Below are 26,564 nucleotides of genomic sequence, written 5' to 3'. Positions count from 1 at the left end.
TCGACCGGGTTGAAGATCATATAGAGATCGACCTCGAAGACGGCTATTATGACACAACTCCTATTGAAGATGAGGTTGAGTATTTTGTTATGAAGGCTATATTTTCTACCAACCCTACTTTGTCTCCCAATGACTATATTGTTAGCGCCATCTATAGTGATAATGCAAGACTTGCATTCTTTCAACCCGGAGACACAACTTGGACTTACATAGATAAAGAGAGATTTATCCTCATTTATGATGTTATATATTATAAAGGACAGATTTTTGCGGTTGATCATTGGAGTCAAATCATAATGGTTGATCTTAACAAAAGGGTTGGGGAGAGTAAGGCTCCGCAAGTGAAGGTAATTGCACCGCGGAATGAAGTGGCATTTGAACGGACTTATCTTGTCGAATCATCTAGTGGGGATTTACTTTTTGTGCAAAGGTTTATAGGATGTGATGATGATAATGATTGTCAACATACAACTTCAAAGTTTAAGGTTTTCAAGTTGCTCTTAGAGCAACTTGAGGAGGGTTGGCCTAAACAGGTTGAATTGAAGAGCTTGGGTGGAGACTCCCTATTTCTGGAAGATAACCATTCAATTTGTGTTTCAGCTTCCAAATGGCCCGGCTGCCAGCCAAATTCCATATACTATAGCGATGATTATATTGACATACAATTCCATCCCCCATCTAGGCATTGTGACATTGATATTTTCAACGTAGAGAATGGAAGCTTTGGGACGCATTACACTCTTGACCCTTCACATAAGCATATGCCACCCTCAATTTGGATTGTGCCAACTATGTTAGGAAATTGACTGTAGACTCAATTTCTCGAGTGTCTTTTAGTTGAATCCGATTTTTTTATTTTTCATTTTTATGTGCTATTAACACAAACCTATTTTTTCCTCCTGTCTATTTGTCACTTATATTAACATGTAAGATCATGTTTGTGAGAATTATAAGTAAAGTTCTCATAATCTCTTTATGGTCATAAAATATGACAAGATTGAATTCATTTTTTATTTTTTATTTTGTCGTTTGGTAACGAGGAAATACTCGTCTTTTTTCCCTGTCTGCTCATGAATTATATTCCATAAAACCAGGGTTGGAAACACTTGAACATTATTTTTGGTGTTTGATCTCCTGGGATTGAGCATTATTTTGGTAACAAGGAAGTACTTGATTGTTTGCTAACACATGAAATGAAGCGGCAAGAGAACGAACTTTTTAAAACCACCACACAACCATTAAAACATGCCATAAGAAGCATTCCAACTTTTTTTAAAAAAAAAAAAAAAAATGTCACAACATTGAATATACAATTCTGTAACTCTAAAATGTATTTATACATAACAGAATACATGATTTAATAAACGGTTTTGGGAGTAACTATTCTAAATGGGATTGAAGAACGCGTTCCCCGCCCCATTGCCATCCTTTAGTATAATGGTAAAATTTCATAAACCTAAACTCAAATCAAATAATAATAATAATCATAACAACTTTAAACCAAAAAAAGAAAGGAAAAGAATCAACATAGAAAATTGAATAATGGTTCAAGTTTTGCTTAATCAAAATTTAAAACCACCACACAACCAATAAAACATGCCATAAGAAGCATTCCAACTTTTTTTAAAAAAAACCCAAGCCTTTATCACCATGTAATATTTACCTGAAAATCTGTCACAACATTGAAAATACAATTCTGGAACTCTAAAATGTATTTATACACAACAGAATACAAGATTTATACGTATACCACAGTTATTCTCCACACTTTTCTGTTATAAATCTTCATTGTACTGCAACTGCTACTCCACATACAATGCAAGTCTCTAGGGAGGATTTGGCAAGCCAAGAGAAGCCTGGATCATTCCGCTTCAACACTAAAGAAGTTTCCGTCTTCCCAATTCCATCCAACGCAACATCTTCATGGAAACCAATCAATGAAAGAATCTCCATGGCAGCTGTAAATCACAAAAATCAGAAAACAAGCATTGTTCAAATGGCATTTAAAGAACAGACACTTTTAGTTGAAACATCGGCCAGCATGATTTAAGGTTTGGATGGACCTTCTAGGATGCATTGGCATTTTCAAGATAAAATCGAATCGAGTGTAATGGAAATAGAATTTTAGTTGATAAATCTTGAAGCGAGACATGTCCCACATTAAACAAATGAAACTAGATGGTTCAATTAAATGAATTCTTGTTTTGGCTACAACTATTATGGATGACTTGACAATTCCAATTTGAATTGACATTGTCAAACAGAACAACGAAATCGCATTTAGTTTTGGGACATTCATGCATTCAATTAATTCAAAATTTTAAGATTGAGAAGAGAGGCAAACCTTTATAATTTGCAGCATGTCTTTGAATTATGGGATTAGCCTGCAGTACATAATCCATTAACATAAGAAGATTGATGAGCAAAATGTGATATTTAAAACAAAAAATCAAGGGGAAAAAATATATGTTATTATGGATGACATGGAAATACCGTACCGTGCGGAGTCTTTTGAATTTCGTTTTATCTGGGCTTTCAAAGACATTCCTGCATAGAGAAAATAAATTACAACTTTTGTCAACAACAAAATGGGTTAACAACTAGGACAGTTTCACAAAGAATATGTAATACAAGTTGTACAAGTTTACCAAATTATCTTTAAAAAAAATTGCAAGACTGTGCCAGCCTCCAAAGGATAAACTTCAGATCGCAACATCTTAATGGCCTTCTGCAGACGACTACAAAAGACAGTAACAGGGTCTTGAATTCTCTGTAATTCTTCATCATCAGGATCAAGTTCATCAGTCTGCATTCTAGAAATTCCCTGCCCAGGTGCCAAATCATCATCAGGGTCAGGCTCAGCCCATGAAACTCCATTGGCCTGAGAAACATCAGGATCAGGTACTTGACATGACTCAGTTATTAACTTATTGCCAACTTTCTTTCGGCTGTCAAAGGAGGTACAGTCTGTGCCATCTCAACAGCATCACGATCTGATTCCGAGGAGATCCTGTTTTCCATGGATTCTAAATGTGGTTCAGTAACCATAGATTCACCACCCTCGGTATCATCAAAGTAGGGCTCCAACTTTTTCTGACTCTTGTAGCAGTCAACAGGATCAGGCTCGTCAATGCATTTCAACTGAGCATTGTTTTGCTTTTTAATATCCATTCTTTCTTTATCCACAGCTTCCATATGATCAGGTTCTTCATCAGTACCAAACCCAGAATCATCTTGGTCCCCTTCTGAATGTATGTTAGTAGATGCATCTGCTACATGGCAGTAAGCAGCAGCCACTGAAGATGTACGAGCATTAGCCAGCTCAACTGATGTGTTCTCCCCAAGCTTTTGAGATGAATTGCTATTGCTATCAGCATAAAACTCCTCTTCATAACGTTCTGAGTTCCTGACTCTGCTCAAGGTGTGGCTTCTTGTTCTTGTCCAATCTAAACTAGCAGCTTCTTGGTTAAGCTGCAAGAAATAAAGGAGGGGATTCAATTAAGAGAAAACCAAGCCCTAGTGATTTAGTCGATTCACGTGGACAGAGAGAGAGAGAGAGGCACATCCATACATACCTGTTTATCTAGAGCATAGAAGTTTGCATCGGGTTCCTAGTACACCATGTGAGCCTAAATTTATTATAAGAACCAAATAAGTGCATTTGATAGTCATTGCTAATTATTCACCATATTGCCGTGCATAAAAATGAAGCTACGACACATGTAGACATGGGCATGAGAAAGAGATTTGACATATTTCATAACAAAGTAAAGCTTACAACTTACAAGTTCGTGCAGAAGAGTATTCTTGATGCTCTCATATTTCTTGAAACCCTTGAGGTCATCAGTTTGTAGATGTAGAGATGTCTCCTCTCCATGATTCTGGAACACCAATCAGGAATCGAAACCACCAAAAAAAAAAAAAAAAAAAGGAAGAGAAAAGTGTATATAATAAATTCACCTCTCTCATGCTGAGGCTGACCCTTACCTAGTTGAAATCAAGAACATATTTGGGGCACACACCAACATAGCCCACTGGGGCCAACTCAATCATAATTCCCACCCGCCAACAATGCTTTTAAGAGATACAAAAGAACATACCATATCAGAACTGACAAAAAAAATTATGTAAATTGTACAGTTGCAACTAAGAAATGGCACCTGATACTACCTTATTCATGACAGAAATTATTCCTGGATCTGCAGCAAGCATAATATGCATTCGTTTCAGTGACTGAGGCTGGTGGATTCAACTGCTGACAGCAACAACTAGGTCAGTAAGCAGTTCAAGAAACAGACTACCTCATTCCTATCCAAAAAAAGGTAAAAGCAAAGACATAATAGCTTTATTGAACATGGGACGCATGCAAGACTTGAACAGAGAAAGCAAAGGAACAAGCACACACAATAACCATGCACTTGACAAACGTAAAGACGGGAGATTTTGAGACTTTTAACTTCCCAACAGGAAGTTATCTGAATTCTTTATGATTCGTTGCCAAAAACCTTGTATTCTAGGTGGAATCCAGGGCCAGGGGGTGCTCTTTATAAGAAGACTAGGGTTTGAGTGAGATACTAGCACTACTTTACAAAGGGAGTTCCCCAATCTGAAAACCCACTACCTCAGAAAAACATGTAAGTGATCAGAGTTCAGAATCCCAAATCACCGAAATATATTTTTAGTTCCACTTTATAGCCCCCTATTTTGTTTTGTAGCAGCCAAGCCCTGGATGAAAATAAGGCAGCCTGAAATGCCAGCCCGCCCCTCTGCGATGGAAGACCAATTCAATCTCAGATCCTATATGCCTGCTACAGAAGGCTTGATATCCACTAGCCTATCCCGAATAGGAAGTATTTCTGAATCTTTTCAAGCCTTTGAACCACTTATACAAATATGTGCTGCTCTTGGTAAGAGTCTGTTTTCCTTCCCCTACAACACTATTTAACCCAGAAATCCAGGTACGTGACTGCTGAAGAGCGAAATGCCAAACACACAACCTGTTTATCCAAAAAATGACACCCATTTCACCAAACAATATATCAATTCCAATCAGTAGACATGCCACATGTATTCAACCTAAACCCTCTCAAGCCATTGAAATCCCAACAACTTAAAGGAAGAAGGTGAATAATAGAAGTCAGAATACTACAAAGGAATTCCCTTAACAGGAGCCACTTTCTGTTTACAAAGCTAATGCCTCTTTCATAATGCTAATTGCCTCTCAAAGCACTTTAAATATTAGGCCCTAGATCAGACAGGGAAAGATCTGTAACCCCATTGACGTCCCACCTCGGAATGGTCCAATATTTCAGGAAGAAGGTGATATTAATTTATCCAACCTTGGTTCAACCAACTCAACTAATGACCTTTTAAATGATTTCTGAACTACTTACCAACGTCTCAAATCTTACAAAATAAGCTTTCCTTGGGGATTGAGCTCACAGAACAGGAAGTCACTCAGATGGGAGATAGCCCAAAATACACACACCACAATCACAACTATTCCTCCCTAAGCAACATGCTTTTAGATGCAAACAAGTTATATAGGAATTAGGAAAATGGTGTACGAAGTGAAGTGGTAGCCACTGGCCTCTTCAAAAAAATTCACAATAAGGGTTGAATTTTAGTTAAAGGAAACCCCTGCAGCACACACCTAACTGAAAAAAACCAGCCCACAAGCGCGCGGACACGGAGAGAGAAAATCCCCCAAGAACACCAAATCTACCTAAAACCCATAGTTATTGATTCTTCATGTTTCCTTATACAACTTGAATATAAAACAAGTAAATTAGAAAATTCATGTATGTAAAAGCCAGAAAAAGAAGAATTGCAGCAAACCCTGACTATACCTCTACTCCTGGAATATGAAGTGTGCTAAAATCACAAAAGATGTATTGTCCTTGTGGAAGTTTTAGAGAAGTATGTTGTCTATCTAACATTCTTTGCTTCAGTCCCTTCTCCTCTTGCTCAAATCCTGCTATCCTCAGGTTGGCCTTTGCATTTTGCAGGAATTCATCCACCTCAATTTCAGGCACTCCCATCATCCTAATAGACTTCCCCTGAAATAGAGAATGCAATAATTGATGACCATACAAGACCGATAAGAAATCTTCAAACATGTTTACAAAGTTATAAAACAATAACAACAATGTTGCTCTTCTGAGATGTGGAAAGAAGAGTGAACTTTATTTCTAAAATTTATTGCAAACTTATTCTAGGCTTGCAGCTACTCTTTACCTTCTTTTGTATGTGTGTTTTACCTTCTTTTGTATGTGTGTGCATGTGCACGCATGCTCTGGATCTGTCTCAAATAAAAATTGGGCTCAAGACTGACCTAGTTTAACCAATATATATATATGTTGTAGGCTTGTAGCATTGACAATTGTAACCCCATAAAAAATTGTGCTCAACAAAAATTGTCATTTCAGTCATTTACTGTTACTAAACAGTTCATTTAATAGACTTGATTATTCAGGCTTTCTTACTCGCTATGATGATACTAATGGAAGCGATGACATCCAGGACAAGTGTGCTTGAAAAAACCACAAACACAGCAGGGGGGAAAAAATAAAAAAGAACAAAAGAAAAATGCAAAGCAATCAGTTGTCCTTGGCATGCATCGATGGTGTATTCATATGCTGATGTGATTCAAGTCAGGACAAGTGTACTTGAGAAAACCACACACACCACAAAATAAAGGCAAAATACAAGCACAAATTATAAGAATTAATTCCATGTTGTAAAACCAATATTTATTGACCATAGATTAATAGTAAAGAATGGTACCTCGAGAAAGGATATTTCTCGCAAACTTAGAGTGGAGTGCTCATCTGAGAAAGGCAACAGCGATTTCGGAATTTTATTGGAAAATTGTGGTACAATGGGCCGCATAGTATCTACTTTGACATCAGTCAGTTTCTGCAGTTCGTGGTCTAACTTTTTGAGAGTAGCACCTGAATCCATCTCTAGAATAAACTTCTTTCCCCTCCATATAACTGGTATGTTGTGCGCTGTGTTCTGCTTTTGCTGTTGCATACTGACTGCAAGAAATTTTCAAAAGAAAATGCCACATCATGAATTTAATCTACTTTGGATAAGGAGTCCATCCATACAAAATTTAGCCACTTTTAATCTATTTCAAAGTATAAAGCTTTATTTTGTGCAAACTTAGCTGAATTAAAATATTTAATTGGATATCAAACTACCTGAATTTTCTCAAATTTATTTGCGCAAACAGCATACAATAGCTGCACCTTTCCCAATTCCCACTCCCAAAAAAACATGTTTTGAACATGTTCTGATCCATGCATTTTTTTTTAGCGATATTGTGATGCAAGGACAGCATTCTTTTTTATTATTTTCGAGGGCAAGGAGGGAACAAAACCCAACAAAGAAAAACCAAGACTGACAGTAAAACCTCCGTACTCTATCTTGATCAAGACCGAAGATATCTAATGACAATGCTAAGTGCCAGTACTAGAAAGCTTCAACTAAACAACAACTATGGCAACTTCATGAAGACTATCGTTTTTTTTGTGATAAGTAATTTCATGAAGACTATCTTAACATTCAATAAAGGTAAATGTACTATATAAATCTATAGCTTTTGGTAACCCTATCTTACCTTTTCATAACCAGAGACAAATCAACATTTGCAGCATCACACAAAATCTCTCTCATATAAAGTCCAACAAAATTCAGAAATTCTACTAATAATTGCAATTTTAAAAGGGTTAAACTACATTCAATTGATCTATTTAACTAAAATTTATTTATTTTCCCTCATAAACCAATATAAACCAACATCATATATTCTTATTTGGATTTTTTTTAGGTCAACTGTCTTGCCTAACCTCTCGAGTGGTGAGTTAATTTTCTAACCTTGAGAGGTTTCATTATTTATATTACTATTATTTTTTAACATTGTAACCTTGAGGATTAATTGTGCACATTCCTCGACAATTTGTGAGGCATCCCCCAATAAAATTATGAGAACCAATTCTTCCAACAGCATTCGCAACTCCAAAACCTCAGACTCCTCACAGAGGTTGGATATATCTACAGAAGGAATATATATATAATATATATACACATAGTCACATACTGACACTGAGGTGCTTGATTGAAACTAATTTAATAATGTGGACGAATAAATCTGAAAGAGAGAGCTTTTATATTAGAAGAGGATAATCTCCTTGAAACTGGATATAATCAAAATCATGATGCAGAGGTTGTTCAGTTGCTATAGAACCATGAATAAAATAAAAATAAAAAATAAAATTGACACAACATGGTTTCATGAAATTCTAGAGCAGAACCTTGACAAACAAACAATTTGAAAAGTGATATACAAAAGATACTTAGTGTAATACCCCTAATTTTAAAAGGATAGTCTCGGTATTTATTTATTTATTTTTATTGTATTTTTTTAATTGTTTAATTGATTATTTGACTAATTGTTTATGTGTTTAATTGAATTAAGTGTTACTTGGTTAATTGGCTACTTATCTATGTGTTATTTGTATTTTGTCTAGGTGTTATTTGTATTATTTGTTTAATTAGATTGTGCACTTAAATGATGTATTTGATTAATTGTAATTAATTATAAATTAAATGATTAAATGTTTTATTTTATTTTATTTTATTTTATGGTTATGATTAGTGGTAATGGACTAACTAATTGGGTCCCACGGACTACTTGAATAGGAGGTTTGATGGGTATGGATAATTACCCATGGATAGTTGTATATGTATATATATATATATATATATGTATATACATATATATAAAAAGGAAAGTAATTTATTAATATTATAGTAACTTTAGTATTAATAAATAATCTGATGTATATATTTTATATATTTATATAATAAGGATATACATATATTTTATACGTAACATGTTTTAAGTTACCTTTTTAATATTATGGTAACTTTAGTATAAATAAATAATCTGATGTATATATTTTATTTATTTAATAAGGATACAGATAGATTATATACGTAACATGTTTTAAGTTACTTTTTAATATTATAGTAACTTTAGTATAAATAAATAATCTGATGTATATATTTTATTTATTTAATGAGGATATAGATAGATTATATATGTAACATGTTTTAAGTTACCTTTTAATATTATGGTAACTTTAGTATTAATAAATAATCTAATGTATATATTTTATTTAATTAATAAGGATATACATAAATTATATACGTAACATATTTTAAGTTACCTTTTTAATATTTTTATTTTTTATTTTTCTTTATTAAATTGACTTGGATTGGGAAAAGGAATAGGGTTATTATTTAGCCTATAAATACACAACTATAGGTTGAAAAATGAGTGAAAATATATCACGTAATATATTCTATAGAGAAAGAGTTAGAGAGAGAAGGAGAAAGAAGAAGGAATGAGGAGAAAACCCTGTAGAGAGAAGATCAAGGAAGGAGAAGTTTAACTTTAACTTTCGATTCGAAAGTTTAAGGCAAGTTCTTCTTCTATCTCTTTCCCTATGATTTGTGTTTCTGTACATGCCTAGGAAATTCCAGAATTTATTAAACACATAAAATTAAATAATTATGCATGTTTAATTGGGTTAGAACATAGGTTTTATGAAATTGGTTTATATCTGTTCTTGTGTTATGAATTGATAAAATGCATGATTTTGATTTGATTTCTTATGTGAATTTTTACATGTTTAAATTATGTATTTTTCATATCTGTGGAATGATGGAACATAGAAATATACCTAGGGTTCCTGAACATTAAATAGGGACTAGGTTTGGGTTTTCATAAATTTGAATATACTCAATCATAATGATGCTTGCTATTTGAATGTTTTAAACAAACGAATGGATTTAATCTTTTAAAATATTTTAGCAATTGAGATTAAATGTGCAGGATGAATTGGATATAGAGAATCATTATTTAACGGTATAATAAAATATCATTATGTATAAGATTCAGTTTGTGTAGGACATATGATATAGGAAGTTTAAAGAAATAATAAGTCATTCCTATTATGTGATAACTTGATATCATATTTATCATAGTTATTTATGGAATGTTTGATGTATTTCCTTAATTGTTACATCAATTGTTGGATTGTGTGGTTTAATGCACCGGTATGGGACGGTGGCATTCTAGGAATGGAATAACTTATCAGTTAAGTCCTACCTATTTTATATAAGGGAATGGATTAACTAAAATGTTAAGTCCTACTTATATTTAAATCAGGTCAGCTGAATAAGTTGAATGACTTATGGAGGATTAATTTATTATATAAGGGAATGGATTAACTAAAATGTTAAGTCCTACTTATATTCAAGTCAAGTCAACTGAACAAGTTGAATGACTTATGGAGGATTAATTTATACTGGATAGGATGGTTACTAGATTATATATATATAAGTATGGTGCCATGATATGAGCTTGAGTCTCAGGATCGATGGTTAGGGCGCGTATATTGCCAGGGATGTGTAGCTAGATATAGTGTAGTTGCGTACCCTGGTAGGTCTAGGTACTCATGTCCACTATATGTGCGTTTTGCATGTTACCTACTATTCAGGTTGAGACAACCCTATAGTCTAGTGAGGTTCCTTTAGTGTGTATATATATATATACGGACTACTAGTTACTGTTGGATTGACTAGGATGTATACGTGTATCGGATCTCTGCTTGGACTGTAGTAGAGTAGAACTTGTTTGTGGGCCTGACCCACCATTATTTTTCAGGTGTTCGTCACGAGTAGAGGTTGTTCGTGCTGAGCGGGGATCAATCTACTTCATTCTTCCGATGCTACATAGGAGTTCCTTTATGATTCAGTTTCCTGTTTTAGATTACTGTCATTTGTTTAGTTTGGATTTTCTAGGGGTCCACACAGTATGGATTCCCGAGTTGTATTTTGGAGGATCAGTTGTATCAGAAGAGTTTATTAATTAATGGAAATATATTATGAGGTTTATTAGTAGATTATCATTTTAGTTTCTTGTCAGCATTTTATTTATTCTTCTTTATTCTTTTGTACTCTGTGTTCGTTTATTATCAATTTGTTTTGATATCCTCGGGTATTCGGGCGTGGGCCTGGCCAACCCGCATTCGGAAAATTCGGGGGTATCACAGTTGGTATCAGAGCACTCCAGGTTCAAGTGTCCTTAGGAGTGTCTTTCGTTATGTGACTTCCGCGTTGCGTCTCTTAAAACTTAGAGCTCATATTAGGATTCGTTGTACTCTATTTACGGTTCGTTAGGAGGAGCTGATGTCAATTAGATTCTGTAGTTACAGAATGGTTGGCATTAGGAGGAGGATTGGGTTCAAGGCGAAAGCAATAAAAACCCAAAGAAGTAAAGGAGTAAGTTATCGATTTCATTGCCCGAAAGCAGAGTTAAGGATTGACGGTTTAGGTTCGTTTGGCGTTACTTTAAAAGTATAAGCCAAGGAATGATTTAGGTGTACGTGATAGGTCACCGCATATCGGGACCAACACGACTTCAGTTGATCTCAAAAAGGAGACAAACGAAGAGTAGGAGCCGAAGAGGATCCTAATGGAGGAGATTTATGTGCATTCAGTAGAGAGGGTACTAAATCTTGAAGATGGATGATCGCACGAGGTGATCTGAATTACTAATAGTATAGCGAATGTTATTAGTAGAATTAGGATTGATCAATTTACAAATAATTAAGCTTTCTTATCATCTCTAAAAGAGGTATATAAGAAGTATTGTTCAGGAGTTTGGAGATCGGATGTGTTCTTATCAGAATGAAATACATAATTTTTAAATCACATACAAGAGGGCATTGGTATTATGTTGTGACATTCTAATTCGATTTATAAAGTCAAGTAAGACAGTTTACATTCCGCATATAAGGAGGATGAGGGTTAAGCCCTTGGTATTTGCTTAGGAAAACATTTGTGCTTTTAAGCGATGTTTTAAAAGATATGTTTCGAGGTTAAATGATTATTTACGAAACTATAAAAGGAAATTTTGAAACAATCTAGTAAGGTTGATTTCAAAGGAGACTTTCTTTTCTAGAAAGAACGATGTCCTAAGTAGGAGTATATTTTGTTCTATTGTGTTTATCATACGTGTTTTATTTTATTTTTTTGTTAATTACTCGGGATTTGGTATGTGGTTTAGTTGGGGACATAAGTGTGTGATCAACTAATTATTGTTTTAATAACATGAAGTCATAGCGCTATTTACGCTAAATTTGTGAACATACGGTCATAGGATTTGGTAGATACACATAAATCTAACCAATCTATTGGACCTGGACATGTGTCATTATGGAGTGTTTTGGGATGGGATAATTAAACCATCACTACGAGTCAAACAATCTAGAACGATTAATTTGATATACTTTATGTTAGGTGTGGATTCGTATCATATTACAACGCCATGATATTGGTGATTGTTAATGTTTCGGTATGCGTGAGGTAGTGGTAAATAAAGATCACTAAAACGCCATGATGATATATCAGAGGTGCTGGATTTGCTGAACATCTTCTTGAAAATTTTAGAAGTTATTATCAAGTCGGAAGGAGGATTTAGTACTGGATTAAGTACTTATTGGAATGACACCGAGTGAGGATAGGAGACTGAATAAATATTCATCAGTAAATTCTTAATCAAGAATTTATTCAAGAGGGTGTGTCATTGGGAGGAATTTGCCGATGTTGCACATGGAGGAGGAAACTAAGTCTCTTCATTTCCATAAATAAAATGGAATTATTTTTTTAGTCACAATTTGCAACAATTAGCTGTTGCAAGGAAATTGATGACTTATGTAGAGGATGGGAAGATTTCATATTCTTTTGAAGTTAGATAAAGAAGTCGGATTGTCATTAACTTGTCTTAAAAAAAGCAAGGTGTGTCAAAGACAAGATGATGAGACCAAATACTTATATAAAGATGAGGTGCATGGTATGTATGGACAGGTCGTAGTTTGTTGACTTTTGTTGAGTTAAAGTCATAGTTAACTATTAATAAATTGAATTACCGATTGATTTTTAATATCGGCAAGTTTATCACGGATCAGTGGTGGATAGATTTAGTTACATAATTTGCTTTTGAAGATGCTCCAATTTAAACAATGGGTACAGACGAAAGCTGGTGGTACCGAACTAATGGTACTTTCTGTAGACAAATTTGATGGAGGATGCAAGGATTGAGTTTCACAACTCTTAGTTCTTTATTCACCTTAGTAGAAATATGATGCTTCACAGTATGAAGCAGATGTTTGGAGGACAGGCAGGAAGAGGAATATAGTGTTTTTTCGCTAAGTCTAATATTTATTAAATAGTAGAGATGGACCATCAGAGATCACTGGATTTTTGGAGCTATTTTCTATACTGAAGTGGAAATGACAGAGCATTTTCACGGATTTAGTTGAGGGATTGCTGATTTGATGCAAGGGTCAGGATTCTAGATGGGATATTGGTTGACTGATAAAATTAAATCAGTTTCATTTTGTCTATTTTGATCGAGCTGGTAAGATATCAGTTCATACGAATATAACGGATCACGAGACGGCTTAGATGGATGCAAAGTGTGAATAATAACACTTGTTATTACCAAGGTAGTTCAGGAGGTCAATTTTGAATATCGGAGCTAACCCTCGAGAAGGTGTTACCTTACTCAGATGGAGTTTAAGGTACTGGAGGAGGAGTTAGTAGTTTCTATAAATAGTGATATGACGGTCGAGCGACTGAGATGGAAATTTATAATTTTTTTTTGGTACACCCAGACGGTTAGAAGGTACATCACGACATCAAATATCGGTTTTGGTGAACAGGTACGGATAGGGACGTGTCTATAATTGCCCTAAGTGTAAAACCTGCTACAAAGGTGGAAAGTTGATTATTAGATATCATAGGAATCTTTAGCCACTTCCTATACCAAATATGGAAGTTGAACTAAACAGGAGTGATAGTCGGTGCGAATGATCGACATTGATTTGGAATTTCAATTTTCCATATGGAATCCGAGTGGTGGATTGAGAAAGATTGCTTGAGGACATAAATTTGAGTGATGCTTATTTTAGAACTTCATAGTAGTTTTATAGTTCAGTGATAGTGGTGTTATAGCATGTGGATGTCCATATTAGTGGATGCAAAGTGCTATTTCGAAGGAGCTTTATGAAGATTTTAGAACAGCAGCTCTACTTCATATATATAGACGGAGGAATTAATCGAGAGATTAAATTAGACCATAAAAGATATGTTTGAGGCGTATATCCTAGATTTTCATGGACTATTAGAAGTGTTTACTTCACTTGTCGAAATTTTGTCTATGATATTATTGGCACAAGGAGGTTAGTGTGACAACTTTGGAGGTTTTGTATTTTTCACAATGCATACCTCTCATTTGTTGGTTGGAAATGGAAGTAAGGGTTGTACAATCAGATCTCGACTTCATTTAAAAAATATATCGGAAATAGATACTTCCCTTTATATTGAACTGCGCGCGGTTGGGAAGCAACAGTAGGATGTTGTAAATAGTTGAACTCGTATACTAGAGTTTTTCTATCAGGGAGTAGTTTGCTCGTTCTGTTTTCTATGTAGGAAGAAAGACGATTTTTGGAGAAATGTCAATTTTACTTATTACATTGACTTTTACACGATTGTGTTTCGCAATTGAGGCAGTCACCTCTGAATTAGCGTTACCAAATTATTAGCGCTGGGTGCATAGGAGTTTGTGCGTATATTCTATGGCACTTGGAGGTATGTAGATCATTCCCTTGTCGACATAGGAGGATTACGTTGTTATTTGATACGACCTACACATTGTATGATTATTGTGTTTCTTAAAATATAGGAACTCTGTATACCACTGGGTATATTAGAGTTAAGTGGAGCCCTTATAGTGAGGTTGCGTCTATTTGGGAATATGATGATGTTTTTTGCTCACAGTTTCCAAGCATAATGGAAGAATAATGAAAGGAAGTAAGGGCGAATTCCGAGGACGGAATTCCTTTTGTTAGGGGAGAAGAATGTAATACCCCTAATTTTAAAAGGATAGTCTCGGTATTTATTTATTTATTTTTATTGTATTTTTTTAATTGTTTAATTGATTATTTGACTAATTGTTTATGTGTTTAATTGAATTAAGTGTTACTTGGTTAATTGGCTACTTATCTATGTGTTATTTGTATTTTGTCTAGGTGTTATTTGTATTATTTGTTTAATTAGATTGTGCACTTAAATGATGTATTTGATTAATTGTAATTAATTATAAATTAAATGATTAAATGTTTTATTTTATTTTATTTTATTTTATGGTTATGATTAGTGGTAATGGACTAACTAATTGGGTCCCACGGACTACTTGAATAGGAGGTTTGATGGGTATGGATAATTACCCATGGATAGTTGTATATGTATATATATAGATATATATGTATATACATATATATAAAAAGGAAAGTAATTTATTAATATTATAGTAACTTTAGTATTAATAAATAATCTGATGTATATATTTTATATATTTATATAATAAGGATATACATATATTTTATACGTAACATGTTTTAAGTTACCTTTTTAATATTATGGTAACTTTAGTATAAATAAATAATCTGATGTATATATTTTATTTATTTAATAAGGATACAGATAGATTATATACGTAACATGTTTTAAGTTACTTTTTAATATTATAGTAACTTTAGTATAAATAAATAATCTGATGTATATATTTTATTTATTTAATGAGGATATAGATAGATTATATATGTAATATGTTTTAAGTTACCTTTTAATATTATGGTAACTTTAGTATTAATAAATAATCTAATGTATATATTTTATTTAATTAATAAGGATATACATAAATTATATACGTAACATATTTTAAGTTACCTTTTTAATATTTTTATTTTTTATTTTTCTTTATTAAGTTGACTTGGATTGGGAAAAGGAATAGGGTTATTATTTAGCCTATAAATACACAACTATAGGTTAAAAAATGAGTGAAAATATATCACGTAATATATTCTATAGAGAAAGAGTTAGAGAGAGAAGGAGAAAGAAGAAGGAATGAGGAGAAAACCCTGTAGAGAGAAGATCAAGGAAGGAGAAGTTTAACTTTCGATTCGAAAGTTTAAGGCAAGTTCTTCTTCTATCTCTTTCCCTTTGATTTGTGTTTCTGTACATGCCTAGGAAATTCCAGAATTTATTAAACACATAAAATTAAATAATTATGCATGTTTAATTGGGTTAGAACATAGGTTTTATGAAATTGGTTTATATCTGTTCTTGTGTTATGAATTGATAAAATGCATGATTTTGATTTGATTTCTTATGTGAATTTTTACATGTTTAAATTATGTATTTTTCATATCTGTGGAATGATGGAACATAGAAATATACCTAGGGTTCCTGAACATTAAATAGGGACTAGGTTTGGGTTTTCATAAATTTGAATATACTCAATCATAATGATGCTTGCTATTTGAATATTTTAAACAAATGAATGGATTTAATCTTTTAAAATATTTTAGCAATTGAGATTAAATGTGCAGGATGAATTGGATATAGAGAATCATTATTTAACGGTATAATAAAATATCATTATGTATAAGATTCAGTTTGTGTAGGACATATGATATAGGAAGTTTAAAGAAATAATAAGTCATTCCTATTATGTGATAACTTGATATCATATTTATCATAGTTATTTATGGAATGTTTGATGTATTTCCTTAATTGTTACATCAATTGTTGGATTGTGTGGTTTAATGCACCGGTATGGGACGGTGGCATTCTAGGAATGGAATAACTTATCAGTTAAGTCCTACCTATTTTATATAAGGGAATGGATTAACTAAAATGTTAAGTCCTACTTATATTTAAGTCAGGTCAGCTGAATAAGTTGAATGACTTATGGAGGATTAATTTATTATATAAGGGAATGGATTAACTAAAATGTTAAGTCCTACTTATATTCAAGTCAAGTCAACTGAACAAGTTGAATGACTTATGGAGGATTAATTTATACTGGATAGGATGGTTACTAGATTATATATATATAAGTATGGTGCCATGATATGAGCTTGAGTCTCAGGATCGATGGTTAGGGCGCGTATATTGCCAGGGATGTGTAGCTAGATATAGTGTAGTTGTGTACCCTGGTAGGTCTAGGTACTCATGCCCACTATATGTGCGTTTTGCATGTTACCTACTATTCAGGTTGAGACAACCCTATAGTCTAGTGAGGTTCCTTTAGTGTGTATATATATATATACGGACTACTAGTTACTGTTGGATTGACTAGGATGTATACGTGTATCGGATCTCTGCTTGGACTGTAGTAGAGTAAAACTTGTTTGTGGGCCTGACCCACCATTATTTTTCAGGTGTTCGTCACGAGTAGAGGTTGTTCGTGCTGAGCGGGGATCAATCTACTTCATTCTTCCGATGCTACATAGGAGTTCCTTTATGATTCAGTTTCCTGTTTTAGATTACTGTCATTTGTTTAGTTTGGATTTTCTAGGGGTCCACACAGTATGGATTCCCGAGTTGTATTTTGGAGGATCAGTTGTATCAGAAGAGTTTATTAATTAATAGAAATATATTATGAGGTTTATTAGTAGATTATCATTTTAGTTTCTTGTCAGCATTTTATTTATTCTTCTTTATTCTTTTGTACTCTGTGTTCGTTTATTATCAATTTGTTTTGATATCCTCGGGTATTCGGGCGTGGGCCTGGCCAACCCGCATTCGGAAATTCGGGGGTATCACACTTAGGCAGGTTTCGCTCTAAAGAGTACTCAAACTGTCAAGGAAACTGAAATTTGGATCAAGAATGGTTTCCCATCAAAGAATTACACTAAAGCCCCTTTTTGAGTAGAGATGAAGATATTGTCCCTTTCTGTACTATAAAAATTCCAACAAATAATGCAGGAAATAATCTCAACACACTCTTTTTTGTACTCACAAAATTTCCTACAGGGAGAATCTCAGCAGACTTGGTTGCTCATTTTCATGAGTTACCAGTACAAGTCACATCCTATATATATATATATATATATATATATATAAATTTAAATACTGTGAACCATGGAATCTGTATACAAAAACATAAACATAACACATAAACTAATTTCCATGGAAAGCCTGCGACCAATTCTGTCCACAATAACTGATGATAAACAATTCCAGGAAGCTCTGTAAAAAAACATCGTATAGCATAAGGAAACAGAGAACCGAAGCCAATATTCTTGAATTAGCAAATAATGCAGAAGGATTGAGAAGAACCAACAAGACACAAGAATAAAACAAGAATCAGAAAGAGACTAACACATTGTTGACCAGTCGAAGAGTTTGGCAGGCTCGCGATCTTGAAAGGCCCTCAATCGTCCCTTCATCATCATCAATTCAGCAGAAGAGACTAACGGCGTTGTTCTTGTCACGAGGAGTAACAAGAACGAAGATAAAAGAAATGCGAACGAACATACAACTACAACTACAGTACAAATAGAATGAAATAAAACCTAAGAAGAAGGGGAGGGAAGAAGAAAGAAAGAGAAAGCAATTCTCTATCGTGTGGTGTGCATCTGACGCTTGTGTTGTTCCGGCTCTGGAGTTGTTTCGAATCTCCTTTGGCATCTAGGGCAGAAAATTACACACTTTTTGTGCAAAGCACTTTGATGAAGGAGCAGTCCCTTTTTGGATTGTAAACTCCTGGTACAAAGATTACAGGGGAACTCCATTGGAACGAAGCTCTCTCTCAAAGATGATGATGATGATGTGTACGGCCTTTTCTTTACTCTACAGGACTTTTAAAATAATTTTTGGCGGTTATTTAGTTAAGGTGAGAAAGTGAATTGGACTTATGTTCGACCCTTCCTTTATAATGGCTATGTTAGCCGAGCAAGGTGGCTTCCACCAAAGCGGTCCTAACCGTTCCACAAATAGTACTAGTATAATTGAAATCAACCCGAATTTGAGGACCAATAGAACCGAACCGAATTGAATCGTGAGCACACGGTTCAGTTCGGTTAAACGGATGAAAGCGTTTACCCAAACTCATGATCGGCAGCGACTCTCCGAGTATCGCCAGAGGAGACGCGGTGGTAAGCCTCATGAGGAATGATTGGTGGCTTCATTGACGAGAACGGAAGATGGCGCTTCATCGGCTGTGTACTCTGGCGCTTCATCGACGTGGCCAACGTCGCCACGTACCTCGGTCCCTGACTGTTCGAAGCTCGAGCACTGGACATGAAAAACAGAAAGAACATTCCAAAAATTTCTTAGGGGTTTAAGAGATCAGACCTAACTCGTCTTTGATGATCGAAAGAGTGAGGAGGGGATAGGCGATTTAGAGAGAGAAAGGGTGGTATCTCCGATTTTTAGAGAGAGAATTGTGTAGTGTGTACTACTGTACTGTGTGTCAAAGTTCCATATTTCTCTAAAATGGATTGCTGAGGTGGCACATGGTTTTTTACTGTTTAAAAAATTATGGTGCCTAAAATGCCCTTCCCTATCAAAAAAGTAGTACCTTCAGTTCAAAAAAGTAGTACCTTTGGAGAAAAAGTAGTACCTTCGCGGGTGTTTAAAAAACATGGTACCTGGACGCCAAAAAGTAGTACATTCAGTTAAAAAAAGTAGTACCTTCGAAGAAAAAGTAGTACCTTCGCGGAAGGGTATTTTAAGCACCACAATTTCTAAACAGTAAAAAACCATGTGCCACCTCAGCAATCCATTTTAGAGAAATATGGAACTTTGACTCAGTCTCTAAGTAAATATGAAACTTTGACTCTATTTATATGTCATTTTCCCTAATATAAATCTATCTATCTATATATATATTATATAACTTATTACATCACAAATTGGCAGCTGAGTGGGAGCCAATTCATCAATGACATGGAACACGTGGATCATTTGTGGGCCAATATTGACGTGACAAAGGCAAAGGAGATTAATGAGGAGATAATTGCAATAAAAAAATAAAAAAATAAAAAAAATTTGTGTTTTAGAGGCAAAAGACAAATAAATAGAGTCAAATTTTAATTTTTCAAATTAATGAAATTTTTTCGAATGGCGACATGGACATAAAATTTTACTGTAGATTATTTTTTTATTCCCAAACTACCCATCATGAGAATTGACCATTTTAACTACCCAGAACACGAAGGTATGAAGAATTCTATCTATTTTGTTTTTGCTTGTATCTGTTAATTTCATCCAAATGAGTTTTGATTTGGCCTCTGTATTGACTTAGAAAACATGGGTTTGCACTGATTCGCCGCAATCGACTCTAACCGGAAACTGGTCCGGTCGAAGCGCAGTCTCTAGCAACGGAAGCCAAACAGTCCTCCTCAGATCCCGTCACCGCTAATGACGCCTTTCACTGCTCCGATCGAACCTTGGGATCTGATATACAAAGTTGTTGGACAGTTCGCGAGCTTGAAGACGAACGGTGAAGGACCACCCAATGCCAAAGGACTTTTCGGCGACCCACGAGCTCTGATTCCCACAACTGGGTTCTACTCGAATCACTCTCTCACTCCAAATTTATCAGAGGCCAGTCATGTAAGCTCTATTATTATACAGAGTTTTGGCAGAAACATCAGCCTTTTGATTGTACAAAATGCCCTTAACAGTCCAACCAAAATTTTTTCTCTTCTCACCAAATTCTCTGCCCAAAATCCCATCGTAGCACCATCACCACTCCACTTGCAATTGCAACATAAACAATCCGAAATTACAATCTGGGTCTATACATGTATAATATATTTATTTAATTTTGACATCAAGCAACCCCCATCATATAAATGTAGAATTTGATTTCAGTCCAACCTCCACACAACCACGGGCCAATGATATTGAAGTCAGATTTGATAAATCTAATTTCAATCCAACCCATCAACTTTATGTTCTTTATTTCTCTGATCTACGACCGCCTTTGTGCTTTCTTGTAACACCAAATTTCCCGACGTGATGAATTACCCTGAAACCCAGGTCGTCGTTGTCTCTTGAAATGACTTGTATTATGGAGTTATTGGAGAGCTGGGTAGTTGGGTCATTTCACAACAATATAAATGGGCAGTTTGGGAATCAAATGATAATCTACATTAAAATTTTATGTCCATGTCAGCATTTGAGATAATTCTATTAATTAAGAAAACTAAAATTTGACTCCATCCATTTGTCCTTTCACCTCCAAAGCATCATTTTTTTTAGAATTATCCCATTAATGAGCGTGACTAAAATACACTTGGCTAGGACTACTTCCGAACAAAATCAAATTCAAATAAAGAAAACAAAAATCAAGAAATAATAAGAGAATTATGCAACCCCATGTCATTCAAATCTTTCATGTTACGTTTGGTGTGCAGGAATGAAGTGGGAAGGGAATAGAATGGAATGTTCATTCTCATTCTATCATTTGGTTGTAAATATGAAATGTATAGGAATATTCTATTGTTTGGTTGTAAATATGAAATGTACAGAAATGAAATGATAATAATCATTCTACTGTTTGATTGAACCAATTTAAAATTTAGAATGTAATAAATTTCTAATTGAATTCTTAACAAATATCCCTCTTAGTAACAAATAAATTAAATTAATAAAATGACATTTTCTAATAATTTTTTAAAAATAAATGGTGTAAGCTGTAGTGACGGAAGGCGGCGGTGGCAATGGTAATGGTGGAAAGTGGCGGCAGTGGTGGTAGTGGAAGGTGGCAGTGGTGTGGTGGAAGGAAATAGTGGTGTGACTATAGTGGTGGTGGAACACAGTGGAGGTGGCGGTGGTAGTAGTGGTGGAAGGTGGTGACGATGGTGGTAGTGGTGGAAGGTGCTAGTGGTGGTGTAGGGCGGTGGAAGGTGGTAGTGGTGGAATGTGGTGGCAGTGGTGAAAGGCGATGGTGATTGTGGCAAATGGTGGTGGTAGCGGTGGTGAAAGACGATGGCGGTGATGGTTGGGGCGATGGTAAAAGTCGGTGACGATGGCGGTGGTGGAAGGTAGTGGTAGTGGTAGTGGTGGTGGTGGTGGTGAAAGACATAGGTGGTTGTGGTGGAAGGTAATTGTGGTTTTTGGACTTGGAACATGAAAGTTTTTTGAAAAGTTGATTTTTTTGAAAAAAATTATTTGAGAATTGAATTGTCATTCCATAAGTTTAGATGTGGAATGAATTTTCATTTCAATAAAATAATTATTCCCACTTTAATTTGCATATCAAACAAATGATTACAAAGGAATAGTTAGAATGGGCGCACACGAAACCTTACATCTCAGTACCTAATCAAAAACATGTCTTTCAATTACATTTCTTTTTTAGTTAATTTCTTTTTGAATGGATCCCACTTTATTTTTATTCCTTTATTTTTTTCTCATTTTTTTAGATTAGGGGTCTCACGTATAGATAACCATATATGCACCATATCGGATTCCCTAAGCCCCAAACAATATGAAGCTCCAAATTTTTGCATTTCCTTACAGGTTACAATACAGCACCTTTAAAATTTTATTTCATTCTATTATTAAATCTCATGTTTTTGTTTTTGTTTTTGTTTTTTTTATGTGCTGAAAAACAAACCTATTTTTTTCTTTAGCCTATATGTGAGTTATATTAAAATGTAAGATTCTGGTGAGAATTATAAGTAAATATTATTTGTGGTTGGTTGCTGTAATTTCAGTACCTAATCAAAAACATGTTTGTGAAAATACTCATATGTCGTTTGAAAATGCCCTTATTATATATGTTGAACCGAAAGGACGAACATTTTAGTTTCATATTTAATTTTTTTTACCTATTTTTTATTCAATTACAGAGGGACACTTTACTCTTTTCAGAAGTCAAGTCTTTGTTTGTTTCAAAATTGAATGATAGGGATTTTTTAGGAGGTACAAGGACTTATAGACTCTATATGCATCATGATTCTTCGTATCGATCATTTTTCAAGACCGATATGTAACCCATATAGGCCCGTTTATTTTTATTTTATCCGAATCTATTATACCGCAACTGCAACTACGACCGCGATCGATACTGTGATCGTCGCCTCTACGCCTCTACTACGAACCATAATATGTATTCCATAGGAGTATTTTTTGCTCGCCAGCCTCATTTTTATTTATTCCCTGATATGGCTTGCATTTAATATTCTTGATGACTCATTCATGGATCTAAGTTTGGCTGAAAGATCTTATACTCATCCATGTTTGGCTTATTATTGAATGTTCCATTAATGGATAATATAATTAAATTCATTTTTGATGCTTGCCGAGGATTTGATTGATTTTTCTCGTTACAGTAATTCTTTTAACCAACTTAAGGGCCCGTTTGATATGCGTTTTGTTTTTGGTGTTTTGTTTTTGGTTAAAGCAGAAACAATGTTTTTGTTGTAGGGTGTTTTGGAACAAATTCGAAAGTACGTTTGAGAACTATACTTTGCTGTAGATATGTCAAAAACAAAAACATGTAAAACATGTTTGGACACAAAAATATATATATATATATAAATTAATTTTTGCAAGGGTAGCAGACCCCCCCCTCTCTCAAAAATCACTCTGCAACTCTCTCTTTTCTCTCTATTAGTTGGAATTCATTGACTGGTAGTCTTCCATCTTGGGTGTTTAAAATGGGTTTACAGAGTGTGTTGCTTTCGGGGAACAGATTGAGTGGGGATATGGACAGTTTATTTTCTTCCTTGAAGAACAGCTTGAATGGAGGGCTTCAGGTCTTGGACTTATCCCACAATGGTTTAACCGGTGAAATCCCCTCTGCTATTGGGGATTTTGGTGGCTTGATGTTCTTAAATTTGTCTAGAAACTCGCTTGTAGGTGGTATTCCAGCAAATATTAGAGAATTAAAGGCCTTGGATGTTCTTGATTTGAGAGAAAATCAGCTGACTGGAAGCATTCCATTGGAAATTGCTTTTGAGGTCGATTGATTTTAGTGAGAATTCCTTTTCTGGGAGTCTTCCAAACATGTATGAAGCAAGAAGACGACCGGTGATGAAGCTAGGGACACAACACAGGGCGACGACAGCAAGGAAACTCCGGCGATAGCAAAGAATGAGGCCGCGGCACGAAGAAACAGATAAACTCTGGTGATAGTAGGTTTTGATTCTTGCAGACAGATAGATAAACTGAAATAAATGGGTTTTGAACTTCTGATTCTTGTAGATTTGGGCAAGTTCAGAGTAGAGAACGAGAATAGAGATGGAGGCGATTGGAAATCGCCCTTGAATCGTAGAGAGAGTATCGGGAGAGGAGAGAGAAAATTTGTGCAAAAATGACCTAAAATGTTTATATAGCTGAATCAAATTGGGCCGACTGTTTCATCCGCTACAGTGCTTTTTATTGGGCTACAGTGTTGAAACAACAAAAAACACCAATTTGGTGATTCACTTTTGGGCCAAAATTTGGTACTATTTAAAACATTGTTTTTTACTGTTTAAAACAAAACAAGTGCTACCAAACATGTTTTTGGGCCTGAAATGAAGCCCTGCAACAAAAACACCAAAGTAAAATACCAACCAAACAGGCCCTAAGACTGCTTGGATATTCTTTATTTAGATGATTTGCCCAAATTTATAGATTATGTACAGCAAATTTTCAATTATACTATTATTGAGGTAAATATTTTTTTTGAAAAATATTTTTTTTTGCCAGATAAAATATTCTTTTAGGTTGAAATCGAGTCCATCGGGTCGGACATGTAAAATAACTTATCGAAAATTGATGAATAAGTTATTTTTGTTAAATTTTAATAATTTTTTTCTTCGTAAATATTTTACGACAACCAAATACCATAAAATAAAAAAAATATTTTCTGAAAAAAAAATTACTTCCAAACAAACGAACCAATTCTCTGCCAATTTGATCAATTACAAGTGTGATTGCAAGAATAACAAATAATTAAGATAAAATTATCACTAACCATAAAACTATATGACATTCGTGAATAACATAAAATTGTTTGGGATACAAGTTAAGACTCCATTTGTTTGGATGTAAAAAAATTTTAATTTTTTTTTTTATTTTTTAGTATTTGAATATCATAAAATATCTACAAAGAAAAAATATATTAAAATGTAACAAAAGTAAATTATTAATTAATTTTTAACAAGTTATTTTACGCCAATCTTTGTCAAGCACCTAAGAAATTTTATATATATATATATATATATATATATATATATAGTGGCCTAAATATCAATCATCTTTTGCTGTCATCTTCCTCTCTCCACATCTCGACCCAATTCGTCTGAGCTTCTTCAAACCCGAGAAGCGAACCCTTCTTCTCCGGATCCCAACTTGTAGACAGAGTCCCATATGCAACTCCCAAAGTTGATGCCCCAAATGTGATAAAAGTAGTCCAGAAAGGTAACCAAAGTGGCACATTCCACACATGTTGTTCCTTCACTATGTCAAACACTTGCAGCATTGCTATAACGCTCACCAATGGAACCCCCACATAAACCAAGATCCTAACCACCATCCTCTCCATCACAATGTCCGGTATCTTCTCATCATCGTCGTCGCCGTCATTGTTATTCCCATAGCTTGTTCCGGTGTCTGTCCCATTACTAATCTTCTCCGTCCGCGTACTAGCCGGTTTAGTGTTGAAGTGGCGCCTTCAACATGCAGCTTCCATGTTTTTGTGGGAAGGTATGGATTTTTTAGGGTTTTGGGGTAGAGGGTTGGGCTCCTTGGATTCCATGGAGAAGGCTTGGTAATGTAAAGAGGTAGTTGTTGTAAAGAAACCATAGTTTTCATGACTTCTTAGACTTTGTTTCTCATGGTATACCAATCATGTCTGCAGTGTTCTAATTATTTGAAATCTTATCCAAAACAATGAATGGTGGTGACTTTGTCTCAAGGAGATATAAGATACTTTCTATCTTGTGATATTTTTGAAGATTTTTGAGGCTGTCCATGGAAGCCAGACAAATTTGCCCTCCCATTCTAGCCTCAATAGAGCATGCAGCAAGTTGAAGGCTATTTTCGTCATTTCAATTAATACATTACGAAAAGACGGATCATTCTTACCAAATCAAACAAAAATATTTCATAACTATATTGTTTATATATATATATATATATATATATAAGAGGATTGAGCTAATTAATGCTTAGTGAAGCTTTAATTTGGATTAAAATGTTAATTTGGAATTCCAGTGAAGCTTCAATTTTAGTCTTTGTGGTCTAGAGGTTGCTTCTGGGTTCTTATTCTTAGGTGCGCTGGGTTGGGTGGGACTAACAGGTCTTTCTGGCATGTGGTCATCCTTTCTGTGCAAGATTCTTCATCCCTTCTATGGATAAGTCCCCTGCAATCTACACTAGAGCTCCAACATAATGTTTAAGAAAGTTAAGCAATTTGAGGGCAAAAAGTGAGCCCCCCCCCCAAAAAGTTAGATGAAGCTGGATTTTATATAATGATTAATATATATATATCTATATATTTATAAGTCCCGTTCACCATATTTAGGGCTTCAAACGAGCTGAGCCGAGCCGAGCCATGGTGTGCTCGAGCTCGGCTCGGCTCGGCTCAAGTGATAGAATGCTCGAGCTCGGCTCGAGCTCGAGAAGAGCCGAGA

General features: G+C 34.7%; 2 protein-coding genes and 1 pseudogene across 2 annotated transcripts; all 3 read right to left on the bottom strand.

Moving 5' to 3' along the window:
- Window positions 1–1,785: 1,785 nt before the first annotated feature.
- LOC132270251 (uncharacterized) lies at window positions 1,786–2,812 on the bottom strand. The gene is made up of 4 exons (XM_059771439.1): window positions 2,649–2,812; window positions 2,499–2,547; window positions 2,345–2,384; window positions 1,786–1,958 (listed from the first exon to the last, which is right to left on the bottom strand). The coding sequence occupies exons 1-4, from the start codon at window positions 2,810–2,812 to the stop codon at window positions 1,786–1,788; spliced, it is 426 nt and encodes a 141-aa protein (XP_059627422.1).
- Window positions 2,813–2,840: 28 nt separating this feature from the next.
- LOC132270250 (uncharacterized) lies at window positions 2,841–19,166 on the bottom strand (annotated as a pseudogene).
- A 5,912-nt stretch (window positions 19,167–25,078) lies between these two features.
- Window positions 25,079–26,251, bottom strand: LOC132270249 (uncharacterized protein PAM68-like). The gene is made up of 2 exons (XM_059771438.1): window positions 26,229–26,251; window positions 25,079–25,601 (listed from the first exon to the last, which is right to left on the bottom strand). Exons 1-2 carry the CDS (start codon window positions 26,249–26,251, stop codon window positions 25,184–25,186), a joined length of 441 nt encoding a protein of 146 aa, XP_059627421.1. The 3' UTR covers window positions 25,079–25,183.
- Between the last annotated feature and the right edge of the window lie 313 nt (window positions 26,252–26,564).

The sequence above is a fragment of the Cornus florida genome, unplaced genomic scaffold (assembly GCF_030987335.1).
Source record: "Cornus florida cultivar Cherokee Brave unplaced genomic scaffold, ASM3098733v1 CherokeeBrave_3.0.0_Hap2_Chr08, whole genome shotgun sequence".
Taxonomy (NCBI): Eukaryota; Viridiplantae; Streptophyta; class Magnoliopsida; order Cornales; family Cornaceae; genus Cornus; species Cornus florida.
Note: the sequence above shows the minus strand (reverse complement) of the source record. Positions and strands in the feature narration are given on the sequence as shown.

Bases quoted from the DNA above. Each gene is read 5' to 3' on its own strand.
- LOC132270251 (XM_059771439.1), bottom strand. From the start codon at position 2,812: ATGCAGACTGATGAACTTGATCCTGATGATGAAGAATTACAGAGAATT. The intron at 2,548-2,648 runs GTAAACTTGTAC...TTCTCTATGCAG, and splicing joins TTTTTTTTAAAGATAATTTG to GAATGTCTTTGAAAGCCCAG. The intron at 2,385-2,498 runs GTACGGTATTTC...TATGTACTGCAG, and splicing joins AATTCAAAAGACTCCGCACG to GCTAATCCCATAATTCAAAG.
- LOC132270249 (XM_059771438.1), bottom strand. From the start codon at position 26,251: ATGACCACATGCCAGAAAGACCT. The intron at 25,602-26,228 runs GTTAGTCCCACC...TGCATGTTGAAG, and splicing joins ACCACATGCCAGAAAGACCT to GCGCCACTTCAACACTAAAC.